General features: G+C 41.8%; 3 protein-coding genes and 1 long non-coding RNA gene across 7 annotated transcripts; 3 read left to right on the plus strand and 1 right to left on the minus strand.

The window, feature by feature from the left end:
- Positions 1-2023: 2023 nt before the first annotated feature.
- LOC117574855 (uncharacterized) lies at positions 2024-19264 on the plus strand. Of its 3 annotated transcripts, none has more exons than XM_034258867.2 (4): positions 2024-2660; positions 14418-15171; positions 16704-17411; positions 17482-19264. In XM_034258867.2, the coding sequence occupies exons 2-4, from the start codon at positions 14682-14684 to the stop codon at positions 18714-18716; spliced, it is 2433 nt and encodes an 810-aa protein (XP_034114758.1). In that variant the 5' UTR covers positions 2024-2660; positions 14418-14681; the 3' UTR covers positions 18717-19264. The 3 variants fall into 3 exon arrangements, with proteins under 3 accessions (XP_034114758.1, XP_034114760.1, XP_034114759.1); XM_034258869.2 differs by having other exon boundaries at positions 16704-17405; XM_034258868.2 differs by lacking the exon at positions 2024-2660 and adding an exon at positions 12190-12208.
- LOC117574858 (uncharacterized) lies at positions 2778-3193 on the minus strand. Its single transcript, XR_004572819.2, has 2 exons — positions 3048-3193; positions 2778-2898 (listed from the first exon to the last, which is right to left on the minus strand). It is a non-coding gene; the product is annotated as an uncharacterized LOC117574858 (long non-coding RNA).
- Positions 19265-19847: 583 nt separating the features above from the next.
- Positions 19848-21299, plus strand: LOC117576696 (triosephosphate isomerase). 2 transcript variants are annotated; one of them, XM_034261692.2, is made up of 3 exons: positions 19848-20079; positions 20282-20854; positions 20918-21299. In XM_034261692.2, exons 1-3 carry the CDS (start codon positions 19924-19926, stop codon positions 21122-21124), a joined length of 936 nt encoding a protein of 311 aa, XP_034117583.2. In that variant the 5' UTR covers positions 19848-19923; the 3' UTR covers positions 21125-21299. The 2 variants fall into 2 exon arrangements, with proteins under 2 accessions (XP_034117583.2, XP_034117585.1); XM_034261694.2 differs by having other exon boundaries at positions 19856-20111.
- Positions 21300-21539: 240 nt separating this feature from the next.
- On the plus strand, positions 21540-24737 carry LOC117576695 (uncharacterized). Its single transcript, XM_034261691.2, has 3 exons — positions 21540-22167; positions 22223-23500; positions 23554-24737. Exons 1-3 carry the CDS (start codon positions 21737-21739, stop codon positions 24608-24610), a joined length of 2766 nt encoding a protein of 921 aa, XP_034117582.1. The 5' UTR covers positions 21540-21736; the 3' UTR covers positions 24611-24737.
- The last annotated feature ends 102 nt before the right edge of the window (positions 24738-24839 follow it).

The raw sequence follows: 24839 nt of genomic DNA on the forward strand, positions 1-24839 counted from the left end.
TACAATGTTAATTGCAAGAAACTGCTTTTATTTTCAAATTTGTTGTATTTTGAGCCGTAAGAGATCTTCTTATACTTATAACATGAGTGTTCAAACTTATACAAGCGCCTTTAGCAAAGACACACATCATCGCCATAGCAATCAGCTTTTCGACGATGTTTTTCCTCCAACATGACGAATACTCACTCTTATAATTCGTACTTATACTTGCCACTTGTGTTTGCACCTATTCAGCCCAGACACGCAACTCATACACAGCAGTCAGCTTTTGTCAAGCGATGAGAGGCATACTAAATGTATGCCAATATTTGTATAACATGAAAGCGATGCTTAGCATGGACAGCCACACTTAGCAGAGACGCGCACCTTCGGCGCAGCTTGTATAAAGAACTTTCGAATATATTTTATAGCGCGCCAGGAATTTGCAATTCAAAAATGATTTAAAAGGCTGCGTCAACGGATTCTAAAAAGGTGTAAGTGTTATGATGTAATAACCAGAAGGAATTTATTGAAGTATTTGGACGCATACCGAAATGAAATGCAAATAAAAATGTATATGGCTGGCCACTTGTTTTTATTTGTGTGTGGTACTCGTATCGCTAAAGTGCGGGTATCAATTGGAGAGCTTTGGAGACCGAAAGAGTGGGAGAGAGCGAGAGTTGGGGGGTAGGCAAACGCAACTCTGCAAGTCCGTCACGTGCGTCAAACGTCAATAAATGGATGTTTCCATATATGTATATGTAAAGCATTAATAATAACAAAAAGCGATATAATACGATCGTGCCCAGTGCCCCAGCCAGCGTCGTAGTGCGGTGGTTCAATTAATATGCGGCAAACAATTTTGATTGAACTGCTAACAAGCTGGGCGCTAGCTCATAAATCGGCTTGCAAAGTAGCACAAATTGATTTTGGCCATATTCATAGGCCATTTGATTGAGCTATCAAACGATTGCTGCGTGCAGTTCGTCACATCCGAGTCATTGGCCTGTCCAGGGTCTAGGTTGCCTCGCTTCGAGCTTCGACACACGTGCACCACCAAAAGGCTCAATGCCAGTCAAGGTGGTGGCACACTCCACTTCACACATTTCGGCAATGTGGCAGGCGGCAGGCGGCAGCGGCAATTCCCGTTGGATGTCAACGATGGTCATCAATTTCAATAATGCGGGCTGGCTGTCGATGCTGATTGAAAGTGCCGCCAATTCTGACAGTCGCGCTCGTTCATTTAAAATGTCAAAGTACAACAATGACGAAATCGAAATATAGATTTGTGTATATCTAAATTAGATATTTATACATTATTGATATATATTTTTGGGGGCCGTTTGTCCCTGAGAATGTAAAAGAAGAGCGATTTACAACGAGCTACCCAAAAATAAACGCCACAGTAGCGCAGACGACGCAGACGTCGGCCAGCATGGCGTATGCTTAATACACAGATTTGCGGGCGAATTTTATGCGCTACTAAAAAGCGAATACAATAAACATTCATACGTCGATTTTTCCGGCTTGTCTTTTTATGTTATTGAGGCAAGTGCGAACTTCAAATGGAAGCAGCCATAGAACAATCATCCCGAAACTCACCACCGAATACAAAATTAATGTGTGTGAGTGAGTGTTTGTGAGTGTATTCAACATTCTGGCAATGACAATGGGATGTGAGAACTGTGGGGGATTCTCGCCTGCCCGAATCCAGTCGAATCCGCGTCGGGCTGTTGCCGAGCAAACGCTGCGCAACAGTCGCAAAGTCACAACAACAGTCGCAGTCGTCGTCGTTGTCGTCGTCACCGCAGTCGCAGTCGCAGTCCGAGTCGCAGCCGAAGTCGCAGCCTACGTTCCCTACGGCTATCGCGTTAGCTTATGCTACTACGTGTGTATTATTGCTATTGCTATCCGGCGGCAAATAACGCCGTATCCCAGCAAATTGTTTGCGCATTTTGCCATCGAGCGTTGGGCAGCGCGGATGAATTTCGCAGCAGAGGCGCGAATGTGCCAACACAAAACATAAATAATAAACGCGAATAAAAAAAAGCAACAAATAATAAAACTTAATAAAAAGCTAACTCCATAACCAATTCCAATTCCAAATCGAAATCAAATTCCAAATTCAAATGCGAATGCGAATACGAATTCCAGTGCGAAAGCGAATATGAATACGAATCGAATTGAAGAATTCATCACAAATATAAGTTGTCAATGAAAACGACGCCAAACTGAAGTTTTCCATCAACTTTATTTATTGCAAAGTGACGAGTGCCGTGCCAAACTTAAATTCAAATTCGAATTCAAATCCAAATCGAAGTCAAAGTGTCAATTGAATTAGCGCGCCAATCGCGCGTCATTTGAAGTTTTTTTGTTTCGAGTTTAATTCAAGCAACAGGTGTCAGCCACCGAGAAACTCTTTTGTCTGCCTCCCTCAAGTGAATCCCCCTGCTTAACCCCCTCATCCATCCGCTGTGGCTGTTGCAAAAATTCACACTAATTAGGAGCCACTAAAGTGAAATTGAAAACCTGCTTCCGGAAGTGTTTTTGTTGTTATTATTGTGGATAAACCATTGCAGTCTACTATTTATCGACTGTCCATAAAATATATAAAAAGTGAAGCAATTTTGTGAGTGTGTGTGTGTGGAAAACTTTGCAACAAATACAATTAGAAACTTCAGGTAACACATTTATTTCACTGTTTGCTTAAACAATTTTATCGTGATGAGTTTATGCGTATTCTAATTTTATTTGAAGTCGAATCCGGCTACAGCTTGTTTTTTTTTTGATGTGAAGTGTGTAGTTTTATTTCCTGCGCATCGCAAATCGGATTACTGAAGGTTACAACTGTAGTTATTATCCATATACTGACCATTCTAATTGCTCTGTCTGCTCATATTTGCATACATTAAACATATGCTACAAAGAAGGGAACGGACAGTAAAAAAATCAATAAAAATAGGATGGGAGAATGTGTTAGAAGAGTGTGAGAGAGAGAAGGGAAGAAGCGTAGTAAACTGATATTATGCTTAATGTAAATATTTATATTCGAGTCACCTGTTGCTGACCTGTTGAACGTTGAACGCTGCGTTGCGTTGCGTTTTGTTTGAGTCGTCGTTTGCCACTTAGTTGATTTTTGATAAATTAATAATGTTGCTAATTGCTAATTGCGGCTTCCGTCCGGTCAATCGAGTGCGCTCTCTCTCTCACAGCAATTCATCTGTAGTCGGCACAACTGAATCAACTAAAGTACATGCGAGGGAAATGCCAAAAGAAAACGCAAATTCACCTGTTGCCAGCACGAAGGCCATTGCTCATACGCCCCCAAGACCCAGGAAGAATTGGCAGCCACAGCAGTTGATCAGCTCCCGCTGCTATTTGAATTATGGGCAAAAACTGTTCGCATATCTCAAAACAAATCGAGCAAAATGCTAGCCAAATGCAATGCCAGGGCAAATCATCTTGAAAGCTAGCAGTCTGTCTATCTATCTATCCATATAGCTGCGTGTATCTCACAGATGCATTCGCTGCCCTCGCTGGTAACCGCAATTTCACATGCATTCACTGCGGTCGAAGGGGCTCTGCCTGACATTTTGTAGTCGCATTCGCAATCGCAATCGTCTTCTGTTGATTGCGCCTTTGTGTATAAATTAATTAAATTAAAAGTTTCCGGTTAAGCCTCCCAAATGCCCAACGTGCATCGAGTGAGTGAAGATTGCACAGACGCACACTTTAGAAAATGCAATCATAAATGCAGATGCAGATGCAGATAGTTCCAAGCATTAAGATAGAGAGCACTCCCTTTCTACTTAAATAAAAATGTTTGCTTTAATGCATATAAATATTGTATTATAAATATTAAATAAATATGTTTGCCATACTGCATATAAATATTGCATTATAAATAATGAATATTTAAATAAAATATTGATAAAAATATGCACATTCCATTCTTAAATTCGATGGCATGACAAATGACAAATGACTTCATCTTTTATTTTGCTACAGTTCATTTCGCATTTATTTTTGAGCAGTTTATCAGCTAAACATAAATTTGACTAATTTTCGTTGTTATAATTAAACTGAGTTATCTGCACTGCTCTTGATTTGAATAATTACTTAGAATTTGGCATTGTGCTTCCGGTTTGTGCGGTTTGTGCTTCCATGAAACATGATTTATTTCTATAAATCATATGGAAAAATAAACCTAATAATCCTTTTAAAATACATCTGGCATTTGCCTGCTATCTTTAGACTTTTGCCACGAGCTCTTATGCGTTTATTTTGAGCTTGAACTGCTTGTGTGTGCAACGGTGCGAATGCGCAATGTTGGACTTATTAGTGCCTGTCTGAGGGAATCGAGCTGAGCTCGAGCTACACTCACATTTACTTGGTACGACATGACACCAGCTCATTGATGAATATTTTAAATATACATATGTATATAAAAACACATTTCGTCAACCTGCAAAATGAGCGAGATGAGATTGCGAGAGATATTTCCAGTTTGTTTGCGGCAAAATTTTGACTGTTTATTTGTTTTTGTTTACTTATGCTGTTTATTGCTCTTGTTACTGTTGCCAAAAAACCGCACAACAAGCTGAGGCAGAGTGGACAAGTCTGATTTGGTTTTGATTATTTGAATTAAAAGTAAGTCACGAATCCGTAAACAGCCGTCGATTTTAGCATGTTCGCCATTGGCAAACAAACAAACCGAAAACCCGAATCGAATCGAACGAAAAGTTTTGAACACTTCAATTAACATTCAATTAGAAAATAACTATGCTGCTAATTGCAATGGCAAATTGGCATGTGCCATAAATTGATTGAGGCTGCGAAGTGTTGCAGATTTATTATTGTGGCATGCAACATATACGCATATGTTATATATGTTACATATATGATACGCCCCTAAATGTTGCTGCTGTGCAATTAATGTTCAGTTGACCTTCGGGTTAACTAAAGAGCGAGTGTCAATATTTTGACAGCACGTTCATTCGCACAAGAATACAGAATATGATGGATGCCTGGCACAATCCCCAAGGATAAAACGCTGTTCGCAGGCGGTTCGCTGAAGGTGTGGGCGGTTGGGGCGTGGCTGAGCTAATGTTGACAGCACTTGGCCACTTTAATGGCACCCTTTACGATGTCGACGACGTCGTGCAGCTTGTAGCTTGTGTCTGTGGCACGTTGCGGGCAGTTAAGCTGCCACACGCACACATACAGAAGACACATGCTTGCCACACACACACACACATTGTTCTCCTTGCTGACCATGTGACCTTTGCTCTGGTCGCTCGCCTGCTTTTTATTTACATGCCATTTGAGTTTGACACCTTTAAGAGCCACTTTAAAGTGTTGCACAAATATTTGTTTAATCATTTATTCAACTGCAAAGAATTCCCCGAAATCACATATTATATATAGAATGCTCTGCACTTAGCAACCTTTTGAATGCTGTCTATTGATCAGCATAGAAATTGGCATACAACAACAACTACCCCTGAAGCATTTCCATTTCCTTGCCTTAGTCATAACTTTCCATTTGCCGCTGAGCCTCATATAAACTTTCATAATAATGCAGTCCACTTTGTTGTTGTTCGCTTGCAGTTTGCTACTGGCTGTGGGGATTAGTGAGGGAGAGTGGGAGAGAGATAGATATATAGAGAGTGTATGCTTGTGTCGTCTAAAGTGGATTACTTGAGTTGTGGCAAATTGCGTTTTGTAGTCGTGCCGATGCTTGATTAAAATATTACAAAAATAAAGATGTGTCTCGTTACGTGGATGGAGGAGGAAGTTCGCCACATGCGGACAGCAGCACATCATTGCCACACATTTGTGTCGCCGCCTTTTTGGCAACCAATCAGTAGACACCCCCACAAACACACACACATATATACACACACACACATAAGACTCAGCTGCACGTGGAGGCAGCAGTCGATGGGAAATTCGTCAGTGCACACATTGCACATTAATATTGAGCGTAATTGCTGCCGCACACAGTCAGTCAGTCAATCAATCAGTCAGTCAGTCAATCAGTCACTCAGTCACTCATTTAGTTGATCCATGTTAAGCGATTTGTCTGCTGGCTTAATTAATCATGTGTGCGAAATAAATCATAAGCTTGAATTACGCACAGCACTCGCCAAAAGTATTCAACGCAGCACATTCATAAATAGCTGACACACTCATCGTGTTAATTTCGACTTTTAACACTATCCAAGAATATTTGTTATTTATTTATTTAGCCAGCTAGATGACTCACTTCATCGCCACCCCAATTTTGGCAAACGGGGAGCAAACCACCCAAAAATGAAATATGAAATATTCGAATTATATAGTATTAACGATCGGACGCCATGGCGTACCTGAACAATTGCACGTCGCCTCGCTTCGACCAATCCTTGGCTCTAACGTCACACAGCCATTTGTCAGATTTGTCAAAAAAGAATAACAGATATAAACAAAGTACAAAAATAAAGAATGAAACAAAATATACAAACATTAAATGAAATGACATTTTAATAATAATTTTTATTGGCCATTGTTATGGCTGCCAATTTGGCGTTGGCTTCCACATATATACTCGTATATCGAAATAAAAATAAAGAATCGTGGATCGTTTAAATGCAAATGCCGCTCAATTTGTTGCTCAGCTGCAAGGCAATCAAATGTGTTTAATGACTTTCAACTGTCGAGATTAGCTGCCCAGGTGGCCCAACGCAAAACGCAATTCCAATTCCAAACTCAATCCCAATCGCAGTCGCGCTTTCTTGACCACACCCCTTTCTTGTCCCTCACAGCACGAAGCACGCAGCTTGCATTAATATTTTTCTTTCTTTTTTCACTTGCGAATCACATCCGCCGGAAATGAGCAACTTTGAGCTAGCAGACGAAGAAAATAAAAACTTGATAAGAGGATTTACTTTGAGAGTTGGCTTCGCAATTTCTCACAGTGTACAGTGGCAGGACTTATTAAGTTTCAACTAAGTGCGCCACTTGTTGAAATGGTTTTAGTTTTAACTACAGTCCTTGCTCCAAAGGATGCCTACCCCAATGGTCAGGAGGTCACGTACTTGTGACGCCGTTAATGAAGCGCCTCCGCATTGCCCCACACATCATTAGCTCTCGACTCTGACGTCCCTCGATCCCCTTCTCCTCCCATCTTCTTCCACAGCTGCCCACAGTTGCCCGTTCTCCAGTTACAACAATTGGCGAATGGCCGCTTTTGGGCATTGTAATTAAATTTAACTGCCGAGCAAACGCTCATTTCGCAGCCATTGACTTATGACAGTTTCGGGCCGCAAACTGACAGCAGACACTGTTGACAAAACATTTCAATATGCTGTCGACGGGGCAAGTCAACGTTTTGCTCAGTGCACACTGTGAATAGTGGACAAAATTAAGCTAGTTTTTGATTTGCCTTTAATCATTTTTTTTTTATTTTAAGTACTATGTGAATTGCTTTGATTTGTTAATTATGAAATTTTATCACCCTTAGTGGAAGAAAAGATTCAATAAATAAAAGTAGACTATAATAATGATATGTTATTCTTTTATTTACTGTTAAGGGACTGACTAGATTATATATCTTTGATATTCAATAAATAAAATTAGACTACAAATATAAATTCTCATTTTATTTATTGAATTTAAAAAGATTTATAGTCTACTTATTGAGTCAGTCCTTTAACTAAGAGTGTTCAAATTTTACCAATAACATTTTTTCTAAATAAGCATAAAGCATTTATTGCTCTATTTCAAAAAGTCTTTAATTACGTATTATAAAATATTACTAGACCCTATTTCTCTGTTTTATTTACACTTAATGGTCAATTTAGGTACCTAAAATATGATTGAATTTCATATGAACTGCAACTCTTAAGTAGAAAAACAAAAAAATATATTTTTACTATATAAAAGTAACTAAAGTTCATATCAGAAACATGTTTTAATATTATATTATATTTTCACTGCTATATATATTTTCATATTAAATATTTTTTTGAGAATCTTAATAAACAAATTAATAAGCTATTCTTATTCACAATAATGAATAACTCTCATTATTATTATGTAAAATAACTCATTAATATGCAAATATATAAAGTACAGTAAACTGATATTAAAATAAACAATTTCTTAAATTGTCTTTAAAATACACTTTTTCCCCATATATATCAAAAAGTGTTTGACTCTGCAAAATAATAGTTTATGAAAGCAACTAATATAATATTAGCAGTAACTATAATAAATGTTACCTCATAACTTGTGTTGTTTTCCTTTTGTTTTCCTTTTGCTTGAATAATTCTGTTAAAGAATGAAGAGTGAGTTTATTAATATAGAATAAGGTAGTGTGAGATGAACTGTGTGGCAGTGTAGCTAACAAATAGACGCAGTTTAATCATTACTCCATTGCCAGGAACACAGTTGTAAAACGTGAAAATTTACGAGCTGTCATGTGGAAAAGTGCAGAATCCACATTAGCTGACAGGAGATGTTCATAAGCTGACTTGTCAGCAGCGGCTTTGGCTTCTCAACTTCTCTAGAGCTGTGACTCTGTGGCATTCTCTCATGCTCCTTAGACGCATTTTCACGTTTTGTGGACAGAGGATGTCTAGGACAAACTGCTGCGCAAATAGCCAAGGCGAGGGTCAGAGGGGGGAGGGTCGACTGGCAACTGTAACGAGATGCGTGTCATTGCGCCAAAATCAACAAAAATGCAAACGATGTGTGCGCTGTCTCTCTGCTCTGTGGGATGTGGGTGCAAATATAAATGGGATTCGGAATGGGAATGCCAAGGTGGCACCCAATTGTCATTTGCCATTTTGTATCACAAACATACGTAGAAGAAGTATCCCAATGTCAATGAAAGGCCAATTCAGTGCATGGAAGCGAATCCTTCTCCCATATTGTAAAACAAGCAAACATCAATAGAATCTTTATTGCTTCTGTAAATATTTGCTTGGTTTGTGTGTCTTTTCCTCTTGTTCTTAAGGTTTTTAGTCGTTATCCTCTTAAAGTGTTTAACTGGACGCCCAACGCAAAAATCGGATAAGCAGGCACAAAAAAGACGACTTTGCTTTCGCTTTCGCTTTCTTATGCAAAGTCACGACTCGGCGTTTGTTTGCCGTGTCCTTGGCAGCGGACTTTTTGGCAGGCCAGCTTTAAAGACTCTATTGGAGTAGGATTATGGCACTGGGATTGGGATTGGGTATGATGGATTTGCTTGGTGACTTTCGGTGACTCTTGAAGCGTAAGCTGAAGGCGAATTCAATCACAGCTTCTTTTAATGGGCCACAACTTGCGGCCTCTGCAATTACACAAAAGAGTCGACAACAGCAACAACGAGAGGCTTCCTTTATGAGTGGGTGTGTGTGTGTGTGTGTGAGGGAGCGGCTTTATGGTTTCCATCGGAAGCAATGCCCAGAACACAGAGCTTGTTGTGAAATTAGTTGAAGCATAGAATATTACTCATACGCAGCGGAGACATGGGACAACCTCATGGGAACTCATGGTGGATGGGAGCTTTTGCCAAATATTGTGAAATACTCGTACTCAAGTTGGCATTAGGAGCAGGCTTTGTCGCATGCTGTTTGATTGATTTGGAGTCGAGTGCCATGTGTCAAGGCACAAGGCTTCACTAGAGGAAGAAACTAATCAATTCACTGGACTTTTCATCTTGCAATATGAATTGCAAATTAGGCTAGGAAATGGAAACTAGCATAGCAAAAATGGCTGGAGATTGATAACAAATTCATAACATTTAATTACGTGCAATTTACTTATATGTTTACACCAAAGCCGATAACAACTCGTTGCTGTTGTTGTTGCTGGCAATTGAAATATGTGAACAATTGATGAGCAATTGCTGATAGCAACATGTGAGCCCCCTGACAGGACAATGTACAACAAATCACCAATTGCCAAAGAGGAGGGAGAGTGGAGAAGGGAGGGAAGTGCTTAGCCTCTGCTACCTTTAGCAATTGCCGAAATTATCACTTGTGCACATGTGTTGTTTGCTCTCTGTCCTCTGTCCTCACTGCTTACTCACTCGCTTAACACTGTTGCGCATATTTATCTAAGGCCAGCAGACGAACGCCTCGCTTCGTTTATTTGCCCCGTCGCTGACATGGGAAGCGCGTCACATGTGCCGCACAGCACATGCCACCAGAAAACGGGGGAGAGTAAGGGGAGTAAGGGAAAGCCAGCTACTTGAGTGATGGGATAGTCCAAAGTAAACTAGCTACGTCATGATGTCGCACGTCTGTCGCCAATTGCAATTCCAGTTGCGATTCGAATTGCGTAGTTCGCAGCAGCAGCAACAACGGACACAACGGTAAAAGGCAGTTGCAACACGGCTCACGTGATGTCAACATGTAAACAGCAAATACCAAAATACCCAAAACAAATAAATGTCTGTTCATTATAATGCATACTTCCGATGTAGCTACATAATATATTGATACATTGATAATACATATGTCACTCTGATTAACTCTGTTGTTGATAAGGCATCGTCGTGTGCTGTCGCTCTCTCTCAATCTCCATTTGAGCCCTTTTTTTATTGCTGCCCCATTCGCAGTGAATTCATATGAATTCCTATTGCGACGGCATTCTCATTCATGATACGCAATGCCAGACGGCAAGCAGCAGCTTTTAGCTTTCAGATTCAACTGCGATTACTCATTGAGTTCATTCAGTTTTAAAACTCATTAACTGCACACGCTACTTCACTGACTCTCTCTCTTTAATCTGTCACTCTAACTCTCTCTCTATCACTCTCTCTCTCTTTCTCTCTATCTGTGTCTCTCTCACTCTCTCCCTGTCTCTCTCTCTCTCTCTTTCTCTCTCTCTCTCTCTCTCTCTCTTTCACTATCTCTCTCTCCACTACTCTATTGCAAATGCCAAGCGAATTGAAGTGAAAATAGTCTGTCACACTCTCACTCTCTCTCTTTCTCATCTCTGTCCCTTACTCTCGCCTTTAAATACCAAACGAATTGAACTCAAGATAAATGCGATTTCAATCCAAATAGCTTCCTTGCCGAACAGCTGCAATTCATTAATTACAATTCATTTGTTGCTCTTGTTTTCCCTATTACCATAAACCATTTCTCTTGCCAAGTTTGAATTGCAATTGTTTTAGGTGGCAATTTGATTCCTTTTTCCCTTTCAATATAAAAAGAGTATTTTCAATTTTAAGAATTCAACAATTATTCACACCTTGTTTTGATTTGAAGCAAACATAACAATGTTGAAGTAGTAATCAATTTTGTTTAAAATAGGTTTAGGTTTAGCTCTAAGTCAAGCTAAACCAAAGTCGCGCTAAACCACTTGTATTTATTTTTAAATTAAACACAAAAATTAATGACTCTGCGTGATGAGTAAGCTAAAAAAGCAAATTTGAACTGCAAAGAATGTGCATAGGGTATATATTTTTTGCATGCTGATAGAAGTGCTTCTTAATTGCTTTTTAAAGGCTCAAATATGGGAATTTCAGGTATTCGCATATAAGTATATATTTGCTTCCAGAAGAACCTAAGATAAACAGTCTAAGAATGGTAGAAATTAATGGGCTGTTGATATAAAGTAGAATTCATTCTAATAGTTATTTTGATTTATTTTTATACGCGCTACTCATAAGGTAAGAGGGTATTATAACCTTGTGCTTTCAGGTAATGTGTGTAATAGGCAGAAGGAGGCATCTCCGACCCTATAAAGTATATATATTATTGATCAGAGTCAACGACGATATAGCCAAGTCTGTCTGTCTGCCTGCCGATCGGAAATGTTATTTAAGAAATTCTTTTGTATGGGAAAAAACGCCTTTTTACTACGGGGCTTAGTTGCTTTTGTTGACAATCTGGTATATTTTGCTCTTTTGGATATATTTTGGATGTAGTACTATATCATTATACCAAAAGTAGAATTCAGTATATTTTTAGAACTTTTGTGGTATATTAATGTGGTCTATTTTAAAATTAATACCGCACTGCTTTGCACGCTCGATTGTAGCTTTCTTTTATGTTAATTTTATACCCGGTACCAATAGCTTTCAAATGTATTTTTATATGGTAATTCAATGCAGAGGGTAAACATACCCACATTGAACATACATATAAACCACATTGCTGAACACTCATTTAATTTCTTTTCTTTTCATTATTGCAGCTAATCTTGCTCCATATTTGCAGGCAATGAAACTCATTGCATTGAAAATATAATGGTATTTATACGAGTTGCAGTTAAAGTTGCAAAATGTGGCAGAGTTATGCCTTGCCATTATCAGTTGCTTTAGTATTATTATTTGCCTTATTAACGATTAAATGAACCTTGGAATTTGCGCTATTTTTATGACTGAATCATTGCAAAGTTGAGGCAAAAATAATTAAGTGGCTCCATCCGAGTTTAAATGTAGAATTATGCTATGAATCATTTCTAGGTCTGCAAGCAGCAGTTGCAGAGAAAATTCATTCGCGCAAAACTACAAAGGATGAAGGAGGAAAGGGGGAGAGAGTCAGAGGGCAAGCAAGCAGAATGCATTAAGATAAACGCAGCCAGTTGGGAGCACTTTTCGAGTGTTTGCCAAAAAAAAAGAGATTCGATAGCAAGGCCAAAGCGTGTTAAGAGCCACTTTGCAGCTGATGCTGACAGCAGCTGCAATTGCAACTGAGCAGCGAAAGGGAAGAACACGATTCCACAATGTCATCTTCATCATCTGATTTTATGGTTATGAAAGCACGCAAAACGGGGAAAAAAAAGTTGAAGAAGAAGTTGAGCACAGTTCAAAGGGTTGCGCATAGGGGCGTATGAGTTATGGTTATGTGTGTGTTACGCATACGCAGTGTATGTCCGCATAGAGTGTAGAAGAAGAAGCTGCTGGGCCCAAGGTCTGTGTCACAAGGGAGACCACAAGGAATTGATTTGCCACTCACGTACACCGACTATGTGTGTGTTGGTGTGTGTGTCTTGTGTTTTGTGTCCTAGGCAACGATTTTAATTATGCTTGTCATTGAAAGCGTTTCATATTGCATATCAAATGACTTCAAACAAATCAAAGTTGCGGGTGCTTGGTGCATTGAACTGGGACAAGCAACAAGACTTTTGAAATTTCTCGCACGCAATTGTATTAAAGTGTAAACAGAAGGCCAAAGGCGCTAATTGTATTAGCCAAATTAATTAAATCAATACAGACGGCAGCAACAAAGCAGCGAACAGCAAAACAGCGATGGCGACAGAAAGGTTAACAATTGCCCATTTGCTGATTGTTTGAGCTGCTTTTTAACTGGAATACAAATGCGAATGCCTATGGAAATGGACAAGGGCGCAGACCTCTTCCCCTACGAAACCTTTTCCCTCTCAAAGTCGAATACCAAATGCCACTTTACAATAGCTGAGAGAGCTCCTTGTTGCCAACTAGCGAGTGCTGCTGCCTGTTGAACAACGTTGTAAATGCCATTCAAAATGAATTAATTAGACAAAAGCCAATTACGCAAAACGACTTACGGCAAAATGACCGACATCAGCACGCAACCAGCACAGCTCCCCAGAGAGAGAGAGCGAGAGAGGGAACGGGTAGCAACAAAGGGGAACAAAGAGGAGGAGGAGGAAAGGAGCGTCACAGGGTCGATTTGGCTAAGACCAAAATAAGTAATAAATTCCAAGGTCCAATAAATGAACGGCAATCGTTTATGACATGTCCGTTTGGCCCCAAAGCGCAGCGTTAATTTGACAAGCCTTTTCTCTAACTGCCAGGAGAGACAGTTGTAGAGGGAGATAGAAAGAGAGAGAAAGAGAGGTAGTTAGAGAGAGACGGCCCACTTAAAGTGTCGCTCGCTTTTATGATGAAGTGTGCCATTTGCTTTGAGAGTCAGTTACCACAAAATTCACTTAGCTGCACTCACATGTTTGTTTGTGAGTGTTTGCTGATAAATCGCCAAGGACAACGCTCTGGCAGGCCAATTAAATGGAAAACGTTTTCATGCCGCGCTCGCGCCCTCTCAAAATTCGTTGTCAACGCTTGATTGATGCAAAAGCAAGAGCTAAAGTGCGAACGTTTGCCGCACGCTTCGCTTGCCACAATTTGCTGCACTTTCATGCTCAACTTGCGGTAAACAAGTCGCGAATCCTGTGCAAGCGCTGCTAAAGCGAGTTCATTTGTTTTGGCCTTTTGGTCGCAGCACGCGAAGCAGCCACAAAAGCTGATAGCTAGATAAATAGATAGTGTTGTTGTTGTTGTTGTATATTTTTAGACGACAAGCTGGCGCTGTTATCGACTGCTGAGCGTATTTTTGGCAAATATTTATCAATTTATTGCACTAAAAAATTGCCACAATTACTTATATATATACTCTCGATACAATATCGTGGTGTAAACGTGCCGAACAATGATTAATTTCACTCACTCTCACTCTCTTTTTTCTTTTCACTTTCAGCTACATGAAGGACGCGTTGTTACTGTGGGACAACGAACAGAAAGTTTACACGGCGAACATGGCGTATGCGCAACGTGCACTTGCAACATGTGTTATTTATGTCCATGCCCCGCTGCAGAGTCAATTAAAAGCAACGCGCCTCACCGCACAACATAATTGAAAACAACAACAGAAAAGAAATACACAAACAAAAAAAAACACACACACACCACAATTAATTAGTCAATTCCAGAAAGAGAGAGAGAAAGAAACTGCATCGAAACCATGTCCGAGTTTCGATTTTTCTCGTACAGCGATTTTGCCTTCTCCACGTCCAAGCAGTCCAAAGAATGGATCAGTCTGCCAATCTCACAGTATCAGGCGACGACGACCAAACCAATTGTGCAGGAGGGCATCGAGTTTGACATTCCGTATACCGTCTTCGAGGTGCTCGTCGCCATCTTCAGCATCATTGGCAACCTGATGGTCATCATTGTGTTTCGCCGTGAACGAAAGCTGCGTCGTCGCACCAATTACTACATCGTTTCGCTGGCCATGGCTGATTTCCTTGTCGGTTCCTTGGGTATTCCATTTGCCATCTTGGCCTCGGTTGGTTTGCCCAAGAATCTGCATGCGTGTCTCTTCACCGTTTCGTTGTTGGTCGTGCTCTGCACCATCTCCATCTTCTGCCTGGTTGCTGTGTCCGTCGATCGCTATTGGGCCATCCTCTATCCGATGGCCTATTCCCGCAATGTTCGCACTCGCACTGCCATTGGTAAGTTCCCCAAGAGAAGAGGCATCTTTACTTTTCATACACTTTCCATTGTCTCGCCTTTGTGGTTGCAACAAAGCGCTGCTAATGACCAACAAATCAACATATTGCCAACTAGTCCTCGTTACTTGCATATTGCCTTTTGTTTTGCCCGCATGCAACCAGCTGTCATGTTTAACTTGCGGCTTTTGTGGCAGGCGGCAGCTGGAAACAAAAGAGTTGATAGCTGTCGAGAAGATAGTCCTTTTTTTCTGTAAATTGTTTATTAAATGTGCTCGTGTTGCTGAATAGAATGCAACAGAAATATGGGGCAAGATAAATCTTTAAAGGGATATAATTTAGTCTGGGATTGATTTTGAAATACTAGAGCCGTAGTAATAGATAATGTTGGTGTATTTATTTCTTCATTTAATATTGATAATTAACCAAATAAAACTGTCAAGGTTGACATGTACAACATGTAAACATTATTGTTGACTTTAAACGGAACATGATATACCAACTATTTTTTCAAAGCTAGGCCATATAATTAAAATATATATAGAATAACCTTTAGAAGTTATTATAAATCAAACGGACTATTTTCTACTGCTTAGTTGGGAATTTAATTTAATTATCATCAGTGACTTTTAAAGATTTAAAGTGATACAAAAAATAGATGTTTATTTCAAGTGTATTTCAGCAGTAAACAACTTAATAAAATTACTATCAATCAATCAATTATGAAATCACTTTGTTAGGATTTTTCTCTACAACTCAATTTAATTGAATTGTTAATAATAAAGGTCGTTTTATTTAGAAAAATATATCAACTTATATGACTTAATTAAAATGTTTCATACTATTTAAATCAAATAGTAGTTCCAAAATAATGTAGAGCTAAAAAAGTGAGCAACTAATACGTAACAAAGATTAGGGAAAGTTATTTTAGTGTCTTATCATTTAGTTGTAAACCTTATATACTTAAAACAAAACACATTTTTTTTGCGCTATCTAGATTTTATATACACTCACACCACATAGATAAAAAATAATTAGCTGGTTAGGCATTAAAATGTGTTGGGCGAGACGCATAAAGTTTTTTGGTTAAGCATTGATGAGGTAGGCAAAAGTAAAGGCAAAGGCAATAGCCATAAAAGCCACTGACTGAGACAGAACTAAGCTTAAGTGATTTCGGGTTGATGGCGTGTGTGATGCTGTGTTAGTTAGTTAGTATAATAGTGTGTGTGTGTTGAGCATGTGCGTCATTTGACTGCTGTTGGTGGTGGTGCTGCATGAGATGGTTCAATGCACTGAGGATGCAAAGCCAAACAATATCATTGCCAGAGTGCAGCAGCAGCATCAGCACACATTTGTGATAGTCATTAGCATTTGTTGAGTCACTAAACAGCGACTAGTGGAGACAGCGACTAACTTTCATCCCCCACTTACAGTGGCAATGACGTCAGCGCCTGTCAAGGAGACTGACAATACATCGCAGGGGCTTCAACATTGTCTTTATGCTAATCCAGTGCATCCCTTTTCATTCATTGCAGTCATCATCTCGGTGTGCTGGGTGGCTGGCACCATTGTTGGCTTCCTGCCGCTCTTCGGCTGGCATGCAGATGTCCAGCACGATCAGGAGTGTCTCTTTGTCGAGGTGATGGACTACAACTATCTGGTGTTTCTCTATTTTGCCACCATCATCACGCCCGCACTGTTGATGCTCGCCTTCTACACTCACATCTATCGCGTGATCATACGGCAAGTGCGTCAGATTGTCACCATGAATCCCGCCTCGGATCTCAGTCGCCGCTCGTCGACAGCTCAGATGCAGGTGACGACCCCGGGGCGAGCAGGACACACAGGCACGATGTTGCGTGTCCTCGGAGCTGCACGCAAGCGTGATGTGAAGGCCACACAGAATCTGTCGATTATTGTGCTGTTCTTCATGATCTGCTGGATTCCGCTGTACACGATCAACTGCATCAAGGCCTTTTGTCCCGATTGCTATGTGCATCCCAAGTTGACGCTCTTCTGCATCATACTCTCGCATCTCAATTCGGCGGTGAATCCTGTGCTGTACGCTTATCACCTCAAGGACTTTCGGCTGGCCTTGAAGAACCTTATGCTGAAGCTGATGGGCGTGGACATTGATCAGCAGGCGGATGCGATGCATCGCTTCTCGCTGGCCAGTCAGCATCGTCTGCAGTCGATGGACTCCAATATGCGCTCCACGCAGCCGCGCATGTATGTGGGTGAGTGTGAGTGCGCGTCGTCTACTTTAATGCCCAAAGAGTGCCCTGCTAATGTTGCTCCTTTTGCTGCTTATAGATTCGCCCATTTGGCTGCGACAGCAGCAGGAGGCGCTGAAGAACTCACAACTCCTGCCCAAGTGTGGAGTGCTCACTCCGTGTGTGAACAGCATCAATCAAACGGTGGCCGCTGCAGTTACCGCTTCCACGGATATTGAGCGGGATATGTGGAACATTATGGAGGCTTCGAGTGGCGCCGAGTTGGGCGAGGTGAGCTACGAGTTTCCCAGTGCCAAGCAGCAGGCGGCACAGCTCAGCGATCACGACAGCAGCATCTCCATCTCGGCGCCGGCGACAGCAGCTCAATCGTTGCCACAACAGCAGCAGCAGCCGCAACGTTGTGACAGCGCCTTTTCCTACGATAATCAAAACTACTCGACGGGACCCGAAGATGGCATTAGTTTGCCCGAGGATCTCGAGTACGAGGATGTCTTTGTGCCGCCCAACAACGTCAACTATCAAGGTGTTGATCCCGTTGAGCTTCGTCGCTCGCTGGCTTGCGTGATGCGGGAGAAGCTGCGCTCCGATGACACCGATTACTACAGCCAACAGCGGCTGCCACAGGACAACGAACTGCCCACGGAGTTGCAGCTGGAACTCAAGCGCGAAATGGAGCTGGATGCCAGCTCCACACGCACCTCGCCCAGCAATGGATCACTGCCGCAACTGCTGCGCTCCAAGCTGCTGGCCGTCAACTCGAACAGCGATCACTGCTTGCCCCTGCCACGCTCCAGTATGCCCGGTGCCGTCTATGTGATCGATGGCACTACGAATCCGCTATCATCGAATTCGGGTCACAAGCCAAAGTATCGCAAGTCGACGGCGTTGACGCGCAACTCACGCAAGAAGAGCCGCTCATGCTCGTGCACCAGCGAACAGAAGCTGATGAGTTCCATCGATACAACCTGCTCGAATGTGTCCAGCGATACGCACAACAATAATCTCAGCAATCGCTATGAGGAGCCACTGCAGACGCCGCCTGTGCAGAGTGGGAATCATGAGCATTTCTTCAGTCCATTGAAGTCGGTGGGCAGCTTTATGCAGCATTCCAATCTCTTCAATCTGTTCCAGCCTCACGCCAGCAATCAGTCCAATGCGACTGTGACGGCTGCTCCCTCTTCAATACCACTTCCTCCTCCGCCTCCGTCTGCTCCAGCAACAGCAACAACAACAACACGACTGACCATCGATGCATTGACACCGCTGTCGGCGTCGTCCTCATCCTCGCTAGTCGCCGCCAGCGTTGAGAGTTGACCACAGTGCAAGAACAGTGCTCGGGAAAATGCTTCCGTCATTCCACCCACAACTCTGACTACACCCAGTCCTTCCAATCCTTGCACTAATCCTCAAGCGGCAGGCAAACTCTAGGCAAATACTCGCAAGTCAAAGCTTTTATTTTAAGTTCATCCGAATTACAAGTACATATAGAAGTAGAAGTCAATGTGTGGCATCGTTTCCAGTTGCTTTATAGTGTGAATTATGCGCATTTATTTTCCATTACAATTATGTTAGTTAATTGTTCGAACTAATGCCTAAACTAATAATGTTAAACTTAAAGTGAATTTAAGCAAATTATTGTATATTGTGCATACTCGTGTTTCCCAACAACAAAACAAACCAGAAGAATAGAAAAGAAAAAACAAACAAAACAAAACAGATAAACCATAAAGATAAACGAAAACAATTTCTCTTTTTGGATGTTATATGATATGAAAGCAGTTAATCCTATGTACTATAATATGCATGTGTATTTATCAAAGTATACTTGGAACGTCTGTGAAAACCAAAATATATATATGTATATGTATTTGTATATGTATATGTGTAGTTTAAATGTATAGTTGAAGATCAATTAAAATAAAAATATATGAAATACTAAAACCATAATAATCCAAAGGCTATCTCGTATTACTTCTTCTCATTATGTAATGCTGTACAAAAATAAATCTTTTAAGTTAAACAGTATTTGGTTTATTTTTAAATACTGATTTTTAGTTCAAATGTTTCAAAATTGAAAACATAAGATAACAATATAATTTAAAAATATAATATTCGAAAAATTATTATTTTTTCACAAAATGATTAAAAAAAAATGATTAAAAACCAATAAAATAAACTAGCCAGATATTTAAGTTGTTAGGTATTTTTTAAGACCTATCGCATGGAAAGCTTGAAAATATCGTTCTAACAGCTGTGACATTCCAGCGCACTTCAAGATACTTTAGAGCTTTTGATGGGTTTGTGTCTTCGCTCGGTAAAAAGTATGCAAGAAATTTCAAATAATAGCAAGCTTAGTTATTAATGCTTGCCGTATTTATTTTGTAATATGACTCTACAGACTTTCAAAATTAATAAATGTTATTTGTCGAGCAGCATGTTTTTGGGTTCATCAAACGTTTGTTATAATTTGACAAGAGGGAGGGCAAATCAACGTGTCCACACGGTCAACAGAAATCCGACGATGTCGAAATCTAGTCCGGACAACAACCAAAATCCCAAAGACTTGGCGCTGGATGCGCTTAAAAGTGTGGTGTCGGAAGCTTTTGTGGGCAAATTCACAGCTGTTTTTCCAAAGCTTTTCAAGTGCCAATGGAAGACGTACGAAGGTCAGAAGAAGGTTAGTTAGTACATCAGTTGATTACATTCGAGGTGGGTGTGTTTTTCTCGCTGTGCCGCTAAAGTAAAAGTGATGAAATTTTGCGATTGCATTTGCGGCGACTTATCAATCAAAGAAAAAAACTAACTTTGGAATTAGCTTATCTAAAATTCGAAAGTACTAATTGAATTCAATTGGTTTTACACAACTTTTTCGCCCGCAGTTTTTTGCAAATTTCTCAGACACCGGGTGCAACATGGCTGGCCGTAAATTCTGCGTTGGTGGTAACTGGAAGATGAATGGTGACCAAAAGTCCATTGCCGAGATCGCCAAGACCCTCAGCGATGCCACGCTGGATCCCAACACAGAGGTCGTAATCGGCGCCCCCGCCATCTATCTGATGTACGCACGCAACCTGCTGCCCTGCAGCATCGGTGTCGCCGGCCAGAATGCCTACAAGGTGGCCAAGGGCGCCTTCACTGGTGAGATTTCGCCCGCCATGTTGAAGGACATCGGTGCCGATTGGGTCATCTTGGGCCACTCTGAGCGTCGTGCCATCTTCAAGGAGTCCGACGAACTCATCGCGGAGAAGGCCGAGCATGCTTTGGCCGAGGGCCTCAAGGTCATTGCCTGCATTGGCGAGACACTCGAGGAGCGCGAGGCTGGCAACACCAACGATGTGGTTGCTCGCCAGATGTGCGCCTATGCCAAGAAGATCCGCGACTGGACGAACGTTGTGGTTGCCTACGAGCCCGTGTGGGCCATTGGCACCGGCAAGACCGCCACTCCCGATCAGGTAATCTAACTACTCCCTACTTTTAAAGTTTCCCTTATTAATATTTATTTACTTTGTGCCTAGGCCCAAGAGGTGCACGCCTATCTGCGCAAATGGCTGGTTGAGAACGTCTCCCAGGCTGTCTCCGACTCTCTGCGCATTCAGTATGGTGGCTCTGTGACCGCTGCCAATGCCAAGGAGCTGGCCAAGAAGCCCGACATCGATGGCTTCCTTGTTGGCGGTGCTTCTCTGAAGCCCGAGTTCGTTGACATCATCAACGCTCGCCAGTAAAAATACAGCTAGAGAACTGCCCAAGAAACAAATAAGCAAGAAAGAAGAACTTTGTTACCCGGATCTGAAATTTATTGCATTAAGCGCACATACATTACAAATTTGTTGTCATATCGATTAGCGATACCACTCGATATTCTAATACAATAGTTATCGAATGTAATTCAAAATTCTATGTCGCTGTTCCATTTATTATTTATTGAAACTTTGAATTTGAAAAACAAATTATTTTTGTTAATGATTCTCTTAGGATTATTTGGATTACACTTCGAACGCTAAGGCCACAAAATAAATGTTATAAAACTATTATAAAAGAATTGGCGTTAATGAAATTTTTACTAATTTGACTTAAACTTAGCAACCTGTAACATTGATTTTCAGTTGTGTGTATGAAAATGTGTTACATTTATTATTGTTATAGTTTGCATTTCATTCACTTCCAATTTTTATGACACACGAAGATTTTCTGTTTTTTAGCTACAAATTTTACATTGATTAAAATTTTTCATTTTCACAAAATTGTAAAAAGCTCGAGAGAGAGTTAAGAAAAACCAATTTAAGAGACTAGACATCTAGTCGTAAGTAATACAGATATATTGATAAGCGATTGTAATGGATCCATTGAAGCAGAATTATACCTACGATGTCATATTGCGAAAGGCGCAACTGCCACGCCCCGAAGATGGGGATGGCGACGAGGTCGATCGCACGTTTAGCGTTCGTGTGTTCAACGAATTTGTCGATCTGACGGCCAATCGCATACTGACCGAACACTTTCCCTGCAAGTTCCTAGGTGAGCTTGTCGCCAGTCCCTGCGATCTCATTGGCTCCTTGAGTTCCAAAGGCATCTGTGTGACTGTCTACGATAATCAGGAGATCTTGGGCTCTGGCAATGCGATGCTTTCGAATTCGTTGCTGCGCAAGTTGGTTAATCAGACCTTTAAGGTCAACGAAGTGGTCTCTGTAGATATAACGAAGGACAAGAAAACAATTGGCACACTAGAGCTGAATGTGAAACTCGCCTCGGCAGATCCTGATCTAGAGTAAGTCCTTTAAAATAATTATATTTATGGCTCTAATTTGACTTTCTTCTCTTAGCACTCGATTGCATCATTTTGGCTGCTATGATATTTGTCGACCGCTGGACAAGTCTGTGAATCCTCGAGATGTCGTCTTCACACTCGGTCGCTCAAACAGATGTGCAGCCACCACCTGTATTACCGATGAGCGTCTGATGTCGGGAGCTGGCGCTCCTTTTAACTGTATGCATGAGAAGGGTGGCCCCAAAGAGCAATGCGGTTGCTTTATAGCCGGTGTCAAGCCGCCTCCTGCTCTAGATCAGAGCAAGGAGCGCGAACAGAAGCTGCTCAAGAAACTGCTCACTGATCTGGATATAGATCGAGAACATATACCCACGCCTCCGTCAGGTCATACGCAGTCTAGACAGCAGAAGTGTCAGTGTCGTAAGTCCAGCGACAGCAGCTATTTTTCACCCATGGAATTCTGGTCAGATGTGCTAGACACTGACGACGATGACGATGAGGTTGATGAGGAGGCAGAATCTCCAGATGTGGGTTTATTACCGCATCAGCTTCAAGAGCTGGCAGCAAAACGCAAGAAGGCGCTAGGCGTTTGTCCCACAATCCCAACGCCTGAGCTGACAAACGTCAAGTACAAGCCGCCGAATCTATGCCCAGTTTGCAATGCCAACATCACCTGGCTGCCCAAGGTGGCCGCGTGTCCTTACTGCGGCTATAAACGCTTCGACATGGACAAGCCCAGCGAGGAGCCCTTCGATGAGACGGCAACTGCCGCCGAAGTATTGCGCAATCATTTCATGCAAACGCGCTTCGCAGATGGTGACAACCAACGGAAGCATTCGACTTGTGCCTCTAGCGACCCGAAAGTAGAGTCGCCAATAGCTGGCAAGGTGCCAAAGGAATGCAGCTGCAGCTCTTTGAGAGTCTGCACACGCTGTCGCATCAAGGAGCTGTGTGAGCAGATGTTTCACATGGACATCAAATCGAAGACACCAAAGTTGCCAGCATCGTCGCCAGCCACGACCAAGGGTGCGAAGGAAAAGACCTCAACGCCATCGATGCGCCGTGAGCAACTGGTCAACATCTTTACGGAGATGCGGGATAATTATGCGGGTAAGGAGGGAAAAGAGCAGACAGCAGAGCAGCTTTGTGCAGCAAAGGGCAAGTCGGGTAAGGCAGGCAAAACAGGCGCCAAATCAGGAGGCAAGTCGAGTAAGGCTGGTGGCAAGAAACGCACTTCGCCTGCTGTCAAAAAACTGCTGAAGGAACTGGATCAGAGCATGCCCAGCAAGCCCAAGAAGAAGAAGAAGGCAAAGCGACGCTCGCGTTCCAAGCGGTAGTTAAAACTCTTCTTTATAATTCCACACTACTAAAAATGTCTCTTCTTAGCTACACTTTCTTGGAGTCGAAGCCGCCTGTTAAGCCAGTGACTACTCATCAGTGTTGTGCACGTGGCAAGGGCCGAGTGCCCTGCAACATGGGCTGGATGTGGACAGCTAACGAGTTGGCGCGTCACAGATGCTGGAAGCCCGGCGCCATCACAAAACCGATACGCGAGCTAATGTCTTATTTTCTGCGCGATTACCCGGTTGATGTGATTGGAACATCCCGTCGACATTGTGGCAAAAGGAAGCCGGGACAATCGGATGACGTCTCGCAGACTGAAGAGGAGCCGTTGGTGCAGCATCCAACTCTACATATTGTGAAGAAGCATGATGAATACATCATAACGTTGCGACCGCTCAAAGATCCGAAGACACTGTCTGTGGCCGCCAATCCATATGCGAACATGAAGCCAGTGGTGTTCCGCATTGTTAAGGATCCGGTTGCGGCAGGCGAACGCGAGATGAAAATGACGCTGCAGGATAATGGTTTCCCGGTTTGCACCTGCAATCAGCCGATTGCCAATTGCTTTTGTCGCAGCCACAATGATAAACTGATTGTTGAACAGGCTGTGCGGAGTCTGGCAGCAGAACGTGGCTGGAAGGACATTACGGGCAGCTTTGTCTACAACGATCTTTCAGATAGCGACAGCGACAATGAGCTGGACTTTGGCGTCACGCCGCCAGCGGGAGTTATAAAACCAGAGCGTATGCGGCAACCAGATCGAGCTCACTGCGAGACTCAGTATGATCCGAACGATTGGGCCATGCCCACCATGTTTCCACATCCGCCAAGTGCTCTGGTGCAATATGGCGGTTGTGTGGTTGGCGAGCGGAAAGGACGCTTCCCTTGGATTATGGGCAAGGGATTTGTGCATAGGGAGCAGAAGCCAGCAAAGAAAATTAACCAACCCAAAAAGGAAAAGAAATCCAAGGGCAGGCAAAAAGGAGGATACGATGCGGGAAATTTTCAGGAGAATTATTTACCCTTTCATCGCAATTGGCACAAATCGAATGCGCCGCGAAAAACTCCGATGACTTACGACAATGGACCACTTCGATAAAGTGATAAAAATACAAAAAAAAGGAACCAGTAAGAAAACGTAATGTAGAAGATACAAATTTTAAGTATAATCCAAAAATATTGTTATCTGAGAGTTGGTAATTAAATCGTATTTTATTAATATTAAATGAATGTTTCCTTGAGATGTGATCTAGTAGTCAGTGAGGTGCATTTAATTTTACTGCCCAGCATGCCTTGACAACTCTTTAGTTATCTAGGCCTTTTCGACT

Source organism: Drosophila albomicans, chromosome 2R (assembly GCF_009650485.2).
Source record: "Drosophila albomicans strain 15112-1751.03 chromosome 2R, ASM965048v2, whole genome shotgun sequence".
Classification (NCBI taxonomy): domain Eukaryota; kingdom Metazoa; phylum Arthropoda; class Insecta; order Diptera; family Drosophilidae; genus Drosophila; species Drosophila albomicans.